The following is a 17,745-nucleotide window of genomic DNA, read 5'->3' on the forward strand; positions in this document are numbered from 1 at the left end:
TCTCTCTTCTTCCTCAAAACCCCATGTGTTTGTGATTTTTCTGATTTCATTTCTATCGTGTAGATTTGGAGACCCTAATTCTCTCAGGTCTTTTTCTGTCTGTATGTACCAGTTCGGTCTTGTAGTTCTGTTCTTTAAAAATGTATGGATTTTGTGCGTTAACCTGTTTGAGTCCATTCTTTCTAAATGCCCCATGAATTGGATTCTTCTCATGCGCATTGTGTCTGTTACTTTGGAGATATTTTTATATATTTCTGCATTGGGCTTTGGATAATGCACACCATCTTTAGTTCTTGGTTCTAGGATTTTCCTCATTATTTTACATTCTTTCACTTCTAATTCCTCTTTTAGTGTTCTGTGTTGAAGGTTTTGTGTCTCAGATGCATAGAGAGCTTCGGGTTTAATTACTGTTGTGTAGTGTCGTATTTTGCGGTTCCAAGAGAGACTCTTTTTGTTGTAAATGTTTTTTGTTAAATGAAATGCCGTCTCCATTTTCTGGACTCTTGATCTGACAGATTTCTTTTCATTACAATTTTCTGTAATCCATTCACCTAAATATTTAAATTCTTTTACTCGAGAGATGTAGTTATTACTGATTTTGAGATCAGAAGGTGCATCTTTGATGTCAGTCATAAATTTTGTTTTTTCAAATCCTATTTTTGCTGCCTGCTCTTGTAATAATTGTAGGTGTTTCTGTGCATCGGTAATGTCTTGTGCGATCAGTGCCATGTCATCAGCAAATGCTAAACAATATAATTCTATGCCCTTACGTCTTGGTCCCAGTCTGTGTACTGGTGCACCTGCTTTTCTCCATTCTCTAACAACTTTTTCAAGAGCACAATTGAAGAGCACTGGGGACAGTACGTGCCCTTGTTGTACTCCTGTGTCTATTTCAAATTCTGTGCTCAATTCTCCCATAAATTTTACTTTGGATTTGGTCTCCATGAGTGTTTCTTTTATGATGTTTGTTGTCTTTTGATCTAGTCCACATTCTGCTAATACTTCAAAAAGGGATTCTCGGTCTATTCTGTCATATGCTTTTTTAAAGTCGACAAAAGTGATGACACAACTTTTGTTTGAAGTACTATGAAAATATTTCATTGAGTTTTTCAAGTTAAGGATTTGTTCTACACATGATCGACCTTTTCTGAATCCACCTTGGTATTCGCCTAGTTTTGAATGCAACTGAGGTTCTGCTCAGTTTAGTAGGGCTTTAGACAGAATTTTGTATGTTATTGACAATAAAGAGATTCCACGATAGTTGTTGGGGGTCTGTTTTACTTCCTTTTTTGTACAGAGGATGTATATTGCTGTCTTCCAATCTGTGGAGATTTTTTCAGTTTTCCAGATTTCATGTATAATTTCTTTGAGTTTTGCAATAAGATTTTCTCCTGCATTTTTCCATAATTCTGCGATGACTTGGTCTTCTCCTGATGCTTTGTTAATTTTCAGTGACTGAATTATCTCTTTAATCTCCTGTAAACTTGGTGGCTTTGAGTCTGGGTTTTGTTATGTGTGATGGAACTCAAATTTTTCTGCAGGCTTTTCACAATTCAGTAATTTTGAAAATTATTTTGCAAGAATTTCACCTTTTTCGGTGTTGGTATGGGCAATTTCCCCATGTTCAGTTTTGAATTGGAGTGATGGAGGAGAGTACTTTGTTAATTTTTGATTGAATGCTCTGTAGAAATTTCAAGAATTGTTTTTCTTGAAATCATTTTCTATGTCTTGAAATTTTTTGTCTTTGTGTTGTTTACGGACTGTTCATACTGCTTTTGTGAATGTTTTCCTGGTAGGGTCTTTTGATTTTTGTTGCACAACCAATTTTGCCACGCCTGTTGTCTGAGATTTATCAGTTGGCCACACTCATGTGTCCACCATGGGTGTTTACGTGTTCTTGTTTGCGGTGCTACAGTTTCAGCTGCTTTTAAAAGCCCTGCTTGTAGTTGTTGCCAATTTTGTGGTTTTAAATTTTGTGTTTCTTTTGTAAATTGTTCATTACCATTTATCTTTTGTACATCATATTTACGGTGTAGAGATATCATAGAGAATTTTCTTTTTTCTGGAATGACATCTAGGTATTATATGTCTTTTAGGAAGATTTTGTTGCAATGTCTCTGCAATACCAGAGTCATAGTTATGTATAAAATTTGCCAATTTTGGTGGAATGTCTCTTATTCTACCCCCATCTTTGATTTGTGTATTATTATACTTGTGTCTGTCTTTTCCAGTTTCATGTTTTTTGACTCCCAAACTACTTCACATTTATTTTCTACCTTATATATTATTTTGTCATTTCATGATTTCTTTCATATGTTTTTTTTTAGCAGTGATAATAAACAAGAAGTAGTGGATTACTGTAGTGCATTTATAGAGAACTGAGAAATTTAAGTTTCTGGGAGGACTTTCTAATACCAACAGTTATACATTTATTTCATTAACTGCCAAAGTGCCTACTTTTGAAAATATTTCCCCAAAAATTAAAAAACAGAAGCACCACAACAACATTAGGAAACAATATCAGGAAAAGGATAGATTGCTACTCACTTTAAAAAAGACATATTGAGTTGTTGACAGGCACTGTTACATATTTAGCTTTCTACCAAAGCCTTCTTCAGAAAAGAAAATGCGTACACATTCACACAAGCAAGCACACCTCAAGAGCTCATGAACACCATCTCTGACAGCTCAAATAGGAATGCATCTGTCACAAGTGGTGATCTGGAATGGGGCATGGATGGAGGAGAGGTAGCAGGGTACAGGTGAGGCGAGAGAAGAACACTGTGTGATGGAGCTTGCAGAGACTACATAGAGACATGAGAAGGTTATCAAGTACAGTGTCGGAAGCTGTGGAGCAGAGAGGTGAGGGAGCAGGGAGGATTGGAATGGAGAGGAGCAGGGAAGAGGAAAGATGTGTGGGTGCACTGGCAGAGGGTGGCAAATAATGAGGGTGATGGGACGTGAATAGGGAGGAGGTGATAGCACAGAGGGGGCGGAAACTGTTGGGTGGGGTGTGTGGGAATAGTAGATTACTGTAGGTTGAGGTGGAAATAATTTTGGGAGCAAAGTAAGTGCTGTAAGGACAATTTCCATCACTGCAGTTCAGAAAATCTGGTGGTAGAGGGGAGGATCGAGTTGGCCTGGGTTGTGAAGCAGCCACTGAAGTCAAGCATGTTATGTTCAGCTCCGTGTTGTGCCTCAGGGTGGTCAACCTTGCTCTTAGCCACAGTCTGGCAGTGGCCATTCATCCTGGTGGACAGCTGGTTGGTCATCATACCAATATAAAAAGCAGTGCAATGATGCAGCAGGGTTGGTACATGAAATTGGTGCTTTCACAGGTGGCCCAGTTCCTGATGGGGTAGGATAAGCCTGTGACAGGACTGGAATGGGAAATGCTGGGTGGATGGATTAGGTAGCTATTGTCTCTGGGCCTTTCACAGGATGTAGAGGCTTGTCTCACTAGGGGTAAGATAGATACTGCCTACAGGGAAATTAAAGAGACCTTTGGAGAGAAGAGAACCACTTCTATGAATATCAAGAGCTCAGATGGCAACCCAGTTCTAAGCAAAGAAGGGAAGGCGGAAAGGTGGAAGGAGTATATAGAGGGTTTATACAAGGGCGATGTACTTGACGACAATATTATGGAAATGGAAGAGGATGTAGATGAAGATGAAATGGGAGATACGATACTGCGTGAAGAGTTTGACAGAGCACTGAAAGACCTGAGTCGAAGCAAGGCCCCGGGAGTAGACAACATTCCATTAGAACTACTGACGGCCTTGGGAGAGCCAGTCCTGACAAAACTCTACCATCTGGTGAGCAAGATATATGAGACAGGTGAAATACCCTCAGACTTCAAGAAGAATATAATAATTCCAATCCCAAAGAAAGCAGGTGTTGACAGATGTGAAAATTACCGAACTATCAGTTTAATAAGTCACAGCTGCAAAATACTAACACGAATTCTTTACAGACGAATGGAAAAACTGGTAGAAGTGGACCTCGGGGAAGATCAGTTTGGATTCCGTAGAAATGTTGGAACACGTGAGGCAATACTGACCTTACAACTTATCTTAGAAGAAAGATTAAGAAAAAGCAAACCTACGTTTCTAGCATTTGTAGACTTAGAGAAAGCTTTTGACAATGTTGACTGGAATACTATCTTTCACATTCTAAAGGTGGCAGGGGTAAAATACATGGAGCGAAAGCCTATTTACAATTTGTACAGAAACCAGATGGCAGTTATAAGAGTCGAGGGGCATGAAAGGGAAGCAGTGGTTGGGAAAGGAGTGAGACAGGGTTGTAGCCTCTCCCCGATGTTATTTAATCTGTATTTTGAGCAAGCAGTAAAGGAAACAAAAGAAAAATTTGGAGTAGGTATTAAAATTCATGGAGAAGAAGTAAAAACTTTGAGGTTCGCCGATGACATTGTAATTCTGTCAGAGACAGCAAAGGACTTGGAAGAGCAGTTGAATGGAATGGACAGTGTCTTGAAAGGAGGATATAAGATGAACATCAACAAAAGCAAAACGAGGATAATGGAATGTAGTCAAATTAAATCGGGTGATGCTGAGGGAATTAGGTTAGGAAATGAGACACTTAAAGTAGTAAAGGAGTTTTGCTATTTAGGGAGTAAAATAACTGATGATGGTCGAAGTAGAGAGGATATAAAATGTAGACTGGCAATGGCAAGGAAATTGTTTCTGAAGAAGAGAAATTTGTTAACATCGAGTATAGATTTAAGTGTCAGGAAGTTGTTTCTGAAAGTATTTGTATGGAGTGTAGCCATGTATGGAAGTGAAACATGGACGATAACTAGTATGGACAAGAAGAGAATAGAAGCTTTCGAAATGTGGTGCTACAGAAGAATGCTGAAGATAAGGTGGGTAGATCACGTAACTAATGAGGAGGTATTGAATAGAATTGGGGAGAAGAGAAGTTTGTGGCACAACTTGAGTAGAAAAAGGGATCGGTTGATAGGACATGTTTTGAGGCATCAAGGGATCACAAATTTAGCATTGGAGGGTAAAACTCGTAGAGGGAGACCAAGAGATGAATACACTAAGCAGATTCAGAAAGATGTAGGTTGCAGTAGGTACTGGGAGATGAAGGGGCTTGCACAGGATAGAGTAGCATGGAGAGCTGCATCAAACCAGTCTCAGGACTGATGACCACAACAACAACAACAATGATCCCTGTGGATGGGGGTCAGAATTGGGAGTAGCATAGTGATGGACTTGGATATTGTGAAGGTTTGATAGACAATGGAACATTTGAGGTTGGTGGGAGGATTGTGGGAAGGGAGGAGGGGAGTGAGTTGAAGGATAGCAAAGGTGATCTATCTGTGGACTACGTCTAGGGGATACTGCATTCACATGAAGGCCTTGGTGTGACTTTCAGCATACTAGGCAAGGGAGTTTCTGTCACTGGAAGTACGTCATTTCTGAGTGACACCTGGGAGATTTTTTTTATGTGGAATGGATTCCAGCTGTCAAAACGCAGGTACTGTTGAAGGTTGGTGGGTTTAAATCTACACCAAAGTGTCAAGAAGTATTGACTACACTGTCTTGTACAAACATACATAATAAGTATAATTTGACTATGAATTTCTTACAATTACAATCTTCAGTACTCTTCAAAAGAGTTTATTGAATCTGGTAGCCAACAGTTTGTTTTGTGTACCTTTTTATCATTATTCTGTGGAGGTAATGATTTATAGCTTTTAGAAATTTTTAAAAAAATCATGGTGTGCGCACTACTATATTGTCACTTTATTACACAACCAGTTTCAGTCATAAATAGACCACCTTCAGGTATTTTGTGGTATCATCATCAGAAGTATGAGAACCCATAACCAGTATCAAACATCATGTCAGCAACCAACATGACAGTTCAACTATATATCAGAAACACATACAGTGCATTTGTGGCAAAGCACGTGGCAAGACTGAAGTGGCATGTGATCTTCAGCCATAAATACATCATCAAACAAGGTAGACTTCATGATGTGTTCATGACTGAAGGTCACATGCCACTTCAGTCTTTCCATGTGCTTTGCCACAGGTGTACTGTAAGCTATATGTGCTGCAGATTTATAGCTGAATTGACATATTAGTTGGAGATATTATGCTTATTAGTGGTTATATGTTGTCATACATCTGATTAAGATGTCATAAAATAACTCAAGATGGTCCGTTTATGACTGAAACTGTTCGTGTAGTAAAACGACAATACAGTTGTGTGCAAACCACAAGTTTTCAAAAAAATATTTTATTACCTTTTTTTATCAAAACAGGCTTTTCTTTTTAGGTGGCAGAAAAAAAGTACAGAGTGTCACTAAAGGCAAATGTTAGAGACATAAGAAATGGAACTGTGGTAATCATTAATGAAAGAAGGAAGCGAGACTGGAGTTGTTCTCACTGACAACAAGGTAATTAGAAGTGAAGCAAAAAGTCAAACATAACAAGCACAGCTGGAAACTAGCTCTTCCCTTACTAATGGAAACAACCTGAAACTTGCCTTGGAATACCATCAAAAATTTAAAATTTATGCCTACTGTAGCTGAGGTAGTAATAATTAAAATAAAAAAAATATAGAACTAATCAGAAGAAGGCAGAATTTATCACTGGATAAAAAATAAAATTCATATACTGAATTTTAGTCAGTTGCATGGATGTTATATTTGTTGGAATGTATTTATTGTATTTGCATATTTTATTCTATATGCAGATAGCTTCTATGTCATTTACATCAGACTAAAAAAATTGCACATGCAAAATAAAGAGATTAGATTGGTTGACATCTGCTCCAATGATGTATGTAAGTTCCTCACTTACAATGAAACTACAGCTGCATGCAATTTCAGGAGTTCCATTTTTATCTGCTGCCTAAATACAAAACATCATGGTATATAATTTGATCTATTCTTTTGTTTACACAGAATGCAATAATTTAAAAAATCCTAGTTACCTCTCAGTGGCAATTTCACAAGCTGTAGAAGCAAAATGTTATGTCAGTGAAAACTCATGAAAAATAGAGATCAAAATGAATAATACCATCCACAGACATTTTGGCTCATTTTTATACCACATAAAGATATTTATTTTTTCACACAATTCATTTGATACAGTTGTTGCTCATATCTACCAAATTACAGTTGTAACAAACAGTAAACACCAAAACATCTGACTGCGTTTGAGAAACAGATATCACATACTTCATCAGATTGTACTTTATTACTTACAACAGCGTCTAAGATAATGGTCCTTGTTAGAACTATTTATTTATAAATGATATAGAGGAACTCAATTGTTGTCATTTGAAACCAACTCCAACTATCACTATATAAGAACAAACAGGCATAGGAAAGTATGCACACACAAAACATTTTTACTTACGGTAATGACTCTGTCTGCCAACACCTTGACAGTAGCTGGCCCCGTTACTCTGCAATGTCCTCTTCCTAGCTGCCCCTCTGCATTGCGCCCCATTGTTATTACTGCACCATTATCCATGAGAACAGCTGTATGATTGGGACCCAGTGAAATATCATGAACCTTGGCTGGAATGCTTTTCACTCTCTTCAGCAATAATATTTTGCCATCATTTTCCTTGCCAACAGTTACAAAATGCAACAATACAGAATTTTTCAAGAAAGTAATGCCAATTTTAGTTTGAACAGAAAGATCTGCATGCAGAATTTGATTGATGGCCGAGAAAATATAATTATCTAGATACCTTGACAGAAAATCCCAGCTTGTCATGAGTATTACGTCCACAGCTGAGCAGAAAACCATCTGTGGTAATAATCGCTGTACAGTCAATACCAGTGTGCACAGACCTGACTACTGTTTCCCTTGGCAGAGGCACTTGTTGTGGTTCACATCTGTTTCACAAAAGCACATGTCTAAGACCAATGTCAGATGATTATTACAAGAAGTACTATAGAAATTATGACTACAATTTTTTCCTGAAAAGTCCACTTGATGGTATTCATTGTTGATTTTCTTATTTGATATTTGTATTGGAAAGCAGAGACAGGGTTTTTTTTCTTATTTGTTGTTGGGTGTCATGCCCATAGTCAGTAAGGAGCTATAGATGGAACAATTTGCTAAAATCTGAAATCAATTAATTTCAATATGTTTGAACAAATCTTTGGCTAATTTTACATAGGTAACATAGAGAAACTACTCAGAATTGGGAAGCAGAGACAGGGTTTTTTTTTCTTTTTTGTAGTTGAGTGTTATACCCACAGTCAGCAAGTCAGCTATAGATGGAACAATTGCTAAAATTTGAAATCAGATCGTTTCAATATGTTTGAACAAATCTTTGACTCATTTTACATAGGTAATATAGAGAAACTATTCAGAACTTAAAAAAGAATATATAAACTAGAGTTGTTGCAGTTAGAAATTCAATATTTTGTTATAATTTTGACTTATTTAATACTCAAATTGTTCATTAGTGGCAGAATTGTAAATACATTTTAGGACTAAGGCTTATTCACAAAACCTTAACTGAATGCTCAACCTCGTTTTTCTGGACGCACATCATTTTCATTACTTCTCACAAACAGTACTGAACTTCTCATTATTATGATGCAATGATGATGAGGAGTGAATCAAACAAGTTCTCTACTAGTATTAATAATATACCTTCACTCATGAGTTGCACAATTTCAGAAATCAAGAGCCCGTACAGTTCACATGCCTGCTTATAAAGGCCACTTGTGTTGGCCCCCTGGCATACTCTGGTGAGATGCCAAAGAAACAGTTTTATTTAAGCGATCGCAAATGAGTGCTTGGCCTGTTCTATAACTTATATTACTGTTGTCTGGTTCATGTGTTCAGTGCTACACACAACATGTACTTCATTGTACCTTACGTGTTTCTCTATTAAGTACTACTTTCTATGAATCACATTTGTTCTTGCTATAGCAAACTCGGCAATGAGTGAAGTTTACATTTTCTCCGCATGTTTGTGTCAGTTCTCTGTCACCCAATGAATGTTTTGATGGAAGAAATACTCCAACATATCATTGCCCAGCAGCAAGCTTTCGTGAAACAACAGCAAGCACTCACTACTGCTCTGAATCGAGTGGCATCTGTGTGTTTGTGACAGGTTACTCTCCTGTCAGTGCAACCATCATCCCTTCCATCATATGATGATTGGCTGAATACTGGGACCCCTATGAAACTTGGTTACACCAACATTTCAAGGTTTTTCGCATGGATGAAGCAAATCTGTGTAGGGCTTTCTTTCTTTCCTGGCTTTCACCACTTAGTTATCAGATGTTGTGCCAACTTGTGCCTTTGCACTAACTGGCCACCTTATCACTTGATGAAGTGTGCAAGCTTTTCTCAACCTATTACTGTGACAGAATGCATGTCATTGCAACATGTGTAGAATTTAACCATTGACAGAAATGTCCAAACCAATCTTCCAAAGCCTTGGCTGCAGAATTACAAGGGTTGAGCCACCACTGTAAATTTGTTCACAGGTACCCATCAAGAATCCTACACTGATCAAATGGTGCATGATGACATTATTCATCTTGCCCCAGAAAGGGAAGTCCATGAAAAAGCACTTCAATGTGATAATTCGATGCTTACATATGTTCTCAATATAGCACGGTCCTTTGAAGTGTAATGGGCTGCAGGTGATCAGATTGCTGTCTTGGGAGAGGTATTGGAAGTTGCTCAATCATCGTCTGTGGGGCAGACTGCAAGTGTTCAATATGACGGGGAAGCCATTGATCCAGTACAACCTTTGACTGAGCATTGCATGAGGCAGCGTCGGTTATGGCCACAACAGCAGCAGGACACTTCACTGCAGTGGCCAAGGGCCCTCTTCCATCTTGCGCATACTTCTTCATCCAACAAGACCATTATGCATGCCATAAGCATTGAGTGGTTTGCAAAAAGTGTCAAAAGAAGGCAACATTTCATTTTTGTGTAACTCCTCTTCAAATGTGGTGGGCACATTAACACCAATGGACATAAACTGTATCTCTACAAGGACTGTTTCCCCAAACAGATTGTTTATTAACTTGTTTGTGTTTAATATACTGTTAAAAATGTAAGTGGAAACAGGAGCTGCAGTGACTTTAGTAAACACAAACATACGTGTACTTTGGTCCTCGCTGCCCCCTCCCCCCCTCCTCTTCACACACACAGGTTTAACGGAAGTTGGTTAACTCCAGAAAACAGCAGATTCCAATCCTAGCTCAGTTTTCCGCTCATGTCTCTTACAGATCTGTTGTTCACCCTCTCACCTTTCTTGTGGATCATTCCCATACTGCAGACCAATTTGGGTTAGATGTGTTTAATGGTCTGTTTCTTCATTGCCAATGAGGTAACTTTAGTGTCAGATCAAGTTGCATATCATCAACTCGAGCCCCTGTTTCCCCTGGGCTCTGTTATGCTACCAGTTTTTCAGGCCCACATTATCATGAAAGAGTCCACCTGCTACCCCCCCCCCCCCCCCTTTTTTCCCACAACAGGTGTCATTCACATTTCATGACTCTGTCAAGGCCGAATTAGACCACTTGACATAGCTTAGGGTCGTTCGGCCTGTTTCTTCCAGTGAATGGGCTACACCACTGGTCATTGTTAAGAAGCCAATAGGTAACTTTCACCTTTGTGGCAACTTCAGTTTCATGATAATGCACAGTCTCTGAGATACCTTGCCTCGCCTTGATGAGCTGCTTGCAATAGTGTCAGGTGTCTACTGCTTTTCCTGAATTGATTTGTCAGAATCATATCTCCATACCCATATCAACACTTGCCTTTTGGCATAACTAGCAGGCCTACAATTTTTTGGTGTTTTTAGAAACAACTCACAGCCTCTGTAACTGGCTGCATCAATTACCTCAATATCATTGTATCTTCCACCAAAGGCCACCTTTGCAATCTCCTATTGTTGTTTCCTGTTTAGCAGTCTGTGGGTTTCAAGTGCAATCTTGCCAAATCTCAGTGTTTCAGCCACCAATAGAGAGCCTAGGTTTTGTGGTTTCTACCACAAGAGTCAAGCTGTTGCATCACCATGTTGATGCAACTAAGGGCTTGCTGCGACTCACATCCTTTAAGAAACTGCAGGCATTTCTAGATAAAGTTGCATACTACCATAAGTTTTTACCAGATGCATCCACTGTTGTTCAGCCTCTGCGTGTGCTTTTGCATAAAAATGTGCTCTTTTTTTCTGAGCCCCAGCTTTTGACCAAGCGTTCACTTTGCTTAAACCTAAGCTTCAATCTGCAAGGTGTGTGGCCACTTTTCAGCCTGGTCAACATCTCTTGTTGGCTACAGATGCCTCTTAGCATGGTCTTTGTGCAGTGTTGGTGCATAAATACACAGACAGGTCTGAATGACAAATTACTTATGCTTCTAAGACTTTATCTCCTGCTCAACACTGGTATTCTCAGGTTGAAAAGGAGGCTTTAGCCACTGTATTTGCCCTTAAGAAATTTCATGTCTTATTCTATGGTTCTAAGTGCCATTTAATCATGGATCACAAGCCATTGGTTGCTCTTTTTAACCTTTTGGCCTCTGTGCTGGACAAGACAGGGCATCATTTGGAATGGTGGGCTCTTTCCTCTTCTGTTATCATTATCAGATCCATTACCAGCCAATGATGCAACATGCGTTCTGATCAGGCCATAACTGGCATTTAATCAGGAGGACCTACTTTGATTCTATTTAGAATTGAGAACAAGAAAGCGGTCAATGGTTTCCCGACCACTAGTGCCACTATAACATCAGCACAGGTGGCCAGAGAAATCCCTGAGCCGTTCCTCAGATCCCTTGTCTAATGATGTCTCCCCCAGAACAGCCTCTCTGTGTTTGATGGAGTTTTTTATAAGCTACAGAGGACTCTGTTCCACAGGTTGTGATTCCATGCTGTAATGTACTGCGGCTTCTGCATGTCAGTCATTGTGGGACCTCTTACACCAAAACTTTGGTCCACTGGCATGTGTACTGGCTGGATATAGATGGGGACATAATGTCCCTTATTGCTCCTTGCACCTACTATGTTCAGTAACAGATGGCCCCACAGGTGCCCTCTTCCCCCTGGTCAATGCTGCAGTGCCCGTGGAAACATCTACATGTCGATTTTGCTGGGCCTTTCCTAAATCAGTATTGGCTCATTGTAGTCAACATGTATTCCACATTTCCCTACATGGCGCATTGTCATCCATCTCCATGGTGGCCAGTTTTCAGCCCTGTCTAACATTTTTGTAATTGAGGGACTTCCATATGCCGTGGTTACTGATAATGGACCCCAGTTTGTTTCTCAAGAATTTGCATCTTTTTGTCAGGCTAGTAATGTTTGCCACCTCACAGCTCCACTGTACATACTCAATCTAATGATGAGGCTGAACACATGGTTTGGACTTATAAAACTCAGATGTGGAAGTATGTTATCTGGAAGTTCACCTGAAGGTGCTTTAGACCATTTTGTTAATTTGTACTGCTTCACTCTGGTGTGGGACAGGAGCCTGGTGGAGCTGCTGCATGGACATCAACCATGGACCCTCCTTCACCTGCTAGATTCAATGCTGTATCTGCTGGCATCACCGGCTCTGCAATGACACTGGCCAGGTGCACATGTCTGGGCTTTTGGTTTTGGCTGCTGCTGAACTGGGTGTCTGGTGTCATCGAATGTTGCCAGGGTTGGTGCCTGTGCATTGTCTGTACTCCTAATGGGTGAACAGCTTGTTGCTTTGACCAGCTCCAGCTGTGCACAGTGAGGTCTGTTCCAGAGGGCCCACCACCTCCCCTGCCACCAATGCCTGTTCCACTGTTGCAGATGGTCCAGTTTGTGCTGCATCATGGGTTGCTGCCTGGCAGATCACTGTCTAGGGTTCCTGCCTCTGGCCCCCCTCCTAGACTGCCATTGCTGGTGCAGCCCCTACTGCACCTGACACTGCACCCACTGCCAACTCCATTGCTGTGTCCTGTGTGACTATCAACACTGACACACTCACTGACACCTCCGGCACTGACCACTGACCTTGACAAGGATGTCGCTCGCTATGGAGATGCTGTCCCCAGTCCTGCCCTACAGTCTCTTACGAGAGGGTGGAGGAGCACCAAACTGCTCCCTCATCACTTCTGCCCCTAATCACCACTGTCTGCCTGTGACATTCTGCAGTAGTCACCATCATCAGGCGATGAAATGGACGTCAGTGCAGTCATCAATGTTTTCTCAGTGCCTTGTGAGATCAGTGTTTTTTTTTTCCCATGGTTCCAGTGTGTTTCTTGTACCAGTGCTCCAGGGCTTTTTCGGTACCAATACTTTTTCAGTACCAGTGTTTTATCGGATGTGATCAAAAGTATCCGCACACCTGGCTGAAAATGACTTACAAGTTTGTGGCATCCTCCGTCGGTAATGCTGGAATTCAGCATGGGTTTGGCCCTCTCTTAGACTTAATGACAGCTTCCACTCTCACAGGCATACGTTCAATCAGGCACTCAAAGGTTTCCTGGGGAATGGCAGCCCATTCTTCATGGAGTGCTGCACTGAGGAGAGGTATCGATGTCAGTCAGTGAGGCCTGGTACAAAGTCGGCATTCCAAAACATCCCAAAGGTGCTCTATAGGATTCACGTCAGGACTCTGTACAGGCCAGTCGATTACAGGGATGTTATTGTCATGTAACTGCTCCACCACAGGCCGTACATTATGAACAGGTGCTCAATTGTGTTGAAAGATGCAATTGCCATCCCTGAATTGCTCTTCAAGAGTGGGAAGTAAGAAGGTGCTTAAAACATCAGTGTAGGCCTGTGCTGTGATAGTGCCACACCAAACAACAAGTGGTGCAAGCCCCCTCCATGAAAAACATGACCACACCATAACACCGCCGCCTCTGAATTTTACTGTTGGCTCTACACATGCTGGCAGATGACGTTCACCGGACATTCGCCATACCCACACCCTGCCATCGGATTGCCACATTGTGCACCATGATTTGTCACTCCACATAACGTTTTTCCACTGTTCAATTGTCCAATGTTTATGCTCCTTACACCAAGTGAGGTGTTGTTTAGCATTTACTGGTGTGATGTGTGGCTTATGAGCAGCTGCCTGACCATGAAATCCAAGTTTTCTCACCTCCTGCCTAACTGTCAGTACTTGCAGTGGTCCTGATGCAGCATGGAATTCCTGTGTGATGGTCTGGATAGATGTCTGCCTATTACGCATTACGACCTTCTTCAACTGTCGGCAGTCTCTATCAGTCAACAGATAAGGTCGGCCAGTAGGCTTTTGTGCTGTACGTGTCCCTTCATGTTTCCACTTCACTATTGCATTGGAAACAGTGGACCTAGGGATGGTTAGGAGTGTGGAACTCTCATGTACATACGTATGACACAAGTGACACCCAATCACCTGCCGACGTTCGAAGTCCATGATGTTCCACGGAGTGCACCATTCTGGTTTTTGGGGGTGTCCGGATACTTTTGACCAGATAGTGTACCAGTGCTTTTTCTGTAGTATACATTTCTTCTCTACCACACATTTTCCTGTACCATGTATTTTTCTGTGCTTAGTGTTTTATGTATATGGTATTCTACCCCTGGAAGGGAGGAGTGATGTACCTTCACTTATGATGCATGCGATTTCGGAGATCACACGTCCATACTGTTCACAGGTCTCCTTATAGAGGCCACCTAGGTCAGCCCCCTGGCATGCTCTGATGAGCCGCCAAGAAACAGTTTTATTTAAGTGATCACAAAGGAATGTTTGGCCTATTTTGTAACCTGTATTACTGTTGTCCAGTCAATATGTTCAATGTTACACACAACCTATACATTGTATCTTACATGTTTCTCCATGAAGTACTATGTTCCATGAATAATGTTTGTTCTTGCTGTAGCAGTTTCATCTGACATAGCACTTACCACATAACCTCCAGTTAGTTTTCTGTGTAGGCATTGGAGTGCTAAACCATTAATAGAGATGAAGGAACACATGTTATCAATGGAACAATAATATTTTGCAAGTTTAATCTGCAGTGCAATAGCATTGTCCAATATTTACTTCACTTTACAAGTACTTCATAATGTTCCTCCCAGCACTAGTAACTCAGAGCTTCACAGGTGGAAACCCATCTTACATCATGGTGGTTGCCATCATTCTTATGGCTTCAAGCTTAAGTTTTTCTGTCTGTCAGCTGTCTACTTTACTTTACTTTTCACCTCATATCTCTTTTCCCACCATGCTGCCTTTATGCTATAATCTGTTGTTTGCCTGCACTGCTAGTTTCTCTGCCTGTATCACTAGTGTTTCGTAGTTTCAGTTGATGTCTTTTTTATTGAATTTTGGCCTTACCTTCCAATTTATATTTTTTATATGCATTTCATCATTTCCTTATCAAAATATTTTCTTCTCTTACACTTTTTGTGAACTGCTGTGATCCCACTGGTGAATCTTTTCATCTTGTCCTACTGTACCTCCCTTAGCCTGAATCTCAGGATGTACCTTCCCCCCTCTCCTCACAAACCTTTGTAAAGTATCACTTTTCTTGAAAAGCTAGCGTTTTTGTATGTTAGTCAGTGGCTGCCTGCTAAACTGATGCACATCCATATGTTCCCAGAATGAATTTTCAGTCTTCAGTGGTGTGTGCACAGATTTTAAACTTCTTGGCAGATTAAAAACATTTGTTCATCCAGGTCTCAAAATTGCTTATCACGAGAAAATGCTGTACTGGCTGACCTATTCAGGCATGACTCATGATTTGCCCTCACAGCTCCCACCAATACCTCTCTCCTGCCTTCATAAATGTTCTCCTTGCATACCTTAAGGGGGCTAGCACTCCTGGAAAATGGTTATCATGGAGAAATGGCTGAGCTATGACACAGGGATTTGTTTCCAGAAAGCAAAAGTTTCTGAGTTAGAGTCTCAGTTTGGCACACATTTTTACCTAGTCACCATCCTCCATGCCTCCCCACACTCCTATTCTCACTTCATTCCACTTCTAGCCCTCCATATAAGCCTGTTATTCCCCTTGTTCCTTTCTTCCTTCTCATTTTAGCTGGCATATACACTGCCATACTTCTTTTCTCTTTTCCCTACTGAAATCGTCACCTGTACTTTCTCTTACATTTTGTTTTACCATGCAAGCACCAACATACATGTGTGTGTCAGAGAGAGAGCGAGAGAGAGAGAGAGAGAGAGAGAGAGAGAGAGAGAGAGAGAGAGAGAGAGTCTGGGTGACTGTGTCTGTGTTTTCCATATTTGCTTTGTGGCTATCCACTGCTCTGCATCTGTTCCTTATGTCATGAGTGGTGATATAAAACAGATTGAGCACATAAATTCAATGGTGTTTTAGGAGGCATAGGGGCATGAATGACTTCTGTTTACTGGAGTAGTTTTAGCAAAGTGAAGGGTTGGAGTACCTGTAAAGCAGATTGTATACAACACTAAACAGAATAACTGCACTGGGGAAAAATGGAAAAGTAGGAGTTTATATATGGTGTGCACATGAGGATGTTTCAGTAGGAGAAACATCTTTGTACATGCATGAAATAGCTACATGTTGTAACTACAGAGCCATGAATGGGTCAATTGTAAAGATGTGGAAACTAGCCATAGATAAAACATTTTACCTACTGTCAAAGAATTCAGGGTAAATTCTCTAAATCATTCTCACTAATTAATAGTAACAATGTGCACTTAACACCTGGAAAAATGAATTGCATGACACCAGAAATAAATAGTAATGAAATATTAAATTCTGAGCAGGATACATCCTGCAAACATGAGCTAGACATAAATTGTGACAGTGTATTTATTGTTATAGCTCCATAATAATACAAAGTTGGAATGTACGATAATCTAGTCAAACATAAGTGACAAACACAAAACAGTAATTTGATTTTTTCTTCAATTTATTCACATCAAATACTGATGTGATGAAGAAACTCTTTGGTAAAAGTTTGAAAAATATTGTGTACAAGTGTTTTATTCATGCCATAGATCTAGGAGGAGATTCAAATTTCCATTTTTAGACTGAGTAAAGCACAAGTTAAGAATAGGAAGGAGGGGCTAAGAATATTGTGACATTGTGCAAAACCTGTTTTCTGAAAATTATCTTGAGTAGTTGGTGAAACAACTCACCTGCAAGGGGAACATGCTACTTGCAAAAAGAAGGGCCCAAAACTTTTTAATTCAATGAATACAGAAATAGGGAACAGTGAGCCAGAGGCTATTACAGTATTCTTGATCACTTGCATTGAACAAAAAGGGTAAGACAGAAATACATTTCTCTGTAAAGAATGTGATGGCAAAGTGTTTAGAAACTGTGATCCGTCAGCACAAAACTTTCAATTCTGAGTAGAAGAATGTGGAAGATCTTCATACAAATTTAGATGTAAGCCATGTATTTACCACTAATTAGTATGTAGCTGACAGAACTTGTCAAATCTTAGATCTGGATAATCAGACAATTTGCCAAAGGAATGACTAAAGAGGTATGTTTTTAATTTTAGTTTGAACTGGTCATTATTTCCAATTTATTGCTTAATTAGGTTAGTTTGATGTTATCAGACATGTCATGTTGCAAGTTTTATACAGAATAAACAAAATTACTGACAGATATATTGTTGATACAGAAAAACTATTGTTTTAAGTAATACTACTGATAACATGTAAGCTTCAGTAACCAGATATTGAAGACAGTGAAAACACAGAGAAAGCAATTTTTTTAAGAAATACAAATGATAACCACTAATAACCTTCATCAGTTT

The 17,745-nt window shown here is 40.0% G+C and overlaps 1 protein-coding gene across 1 annotated transcript in view; it reads right to left on the reverse strand.

Moving 5' to 3' along the window:
- The window catches only part of LOC124789624 (serine/threonine-protein kinase Nek8-like), a 319,457-nt gene that overhangs the window by 102,455 nt on the left and 199,257 nt on the right, over positions 1-17,745 (reverse strand). The window contains exons 16-17 of the mRNA XM_047257042.1: positions 7,738-7,885; positions 7,398-7,610 (exon numbers count right to left, since the gene is read on the reverse strand). Of these exons, the coding sequence (XP_047112998.1) occupies positions 7,398-7,610; positions 7,738-7,885 (361 nt within the window). The remainder of the gene's footprint in view (positions 1-7,397; positions 7,611-7,737; positions 7,886-17,745) is intronic.

This window comes from Schistocerca piceifrons, chromosome 3 (assembly GCF_021461385.2).
Source record: "Schistocerca piceifrons isolate TAMUIC-IGC-003096 chromosome 3, iqSchPice1.1, whole genome shotgun sequence".
In the NCBI taxonomy this organism is placed as follows: domain Eukaryota; kingdom Metazoa; phylum Arthropoda; class Insecta; order Orthoptera; family Acrididae; genus Schistocerca; species Schistocerca piceifrons.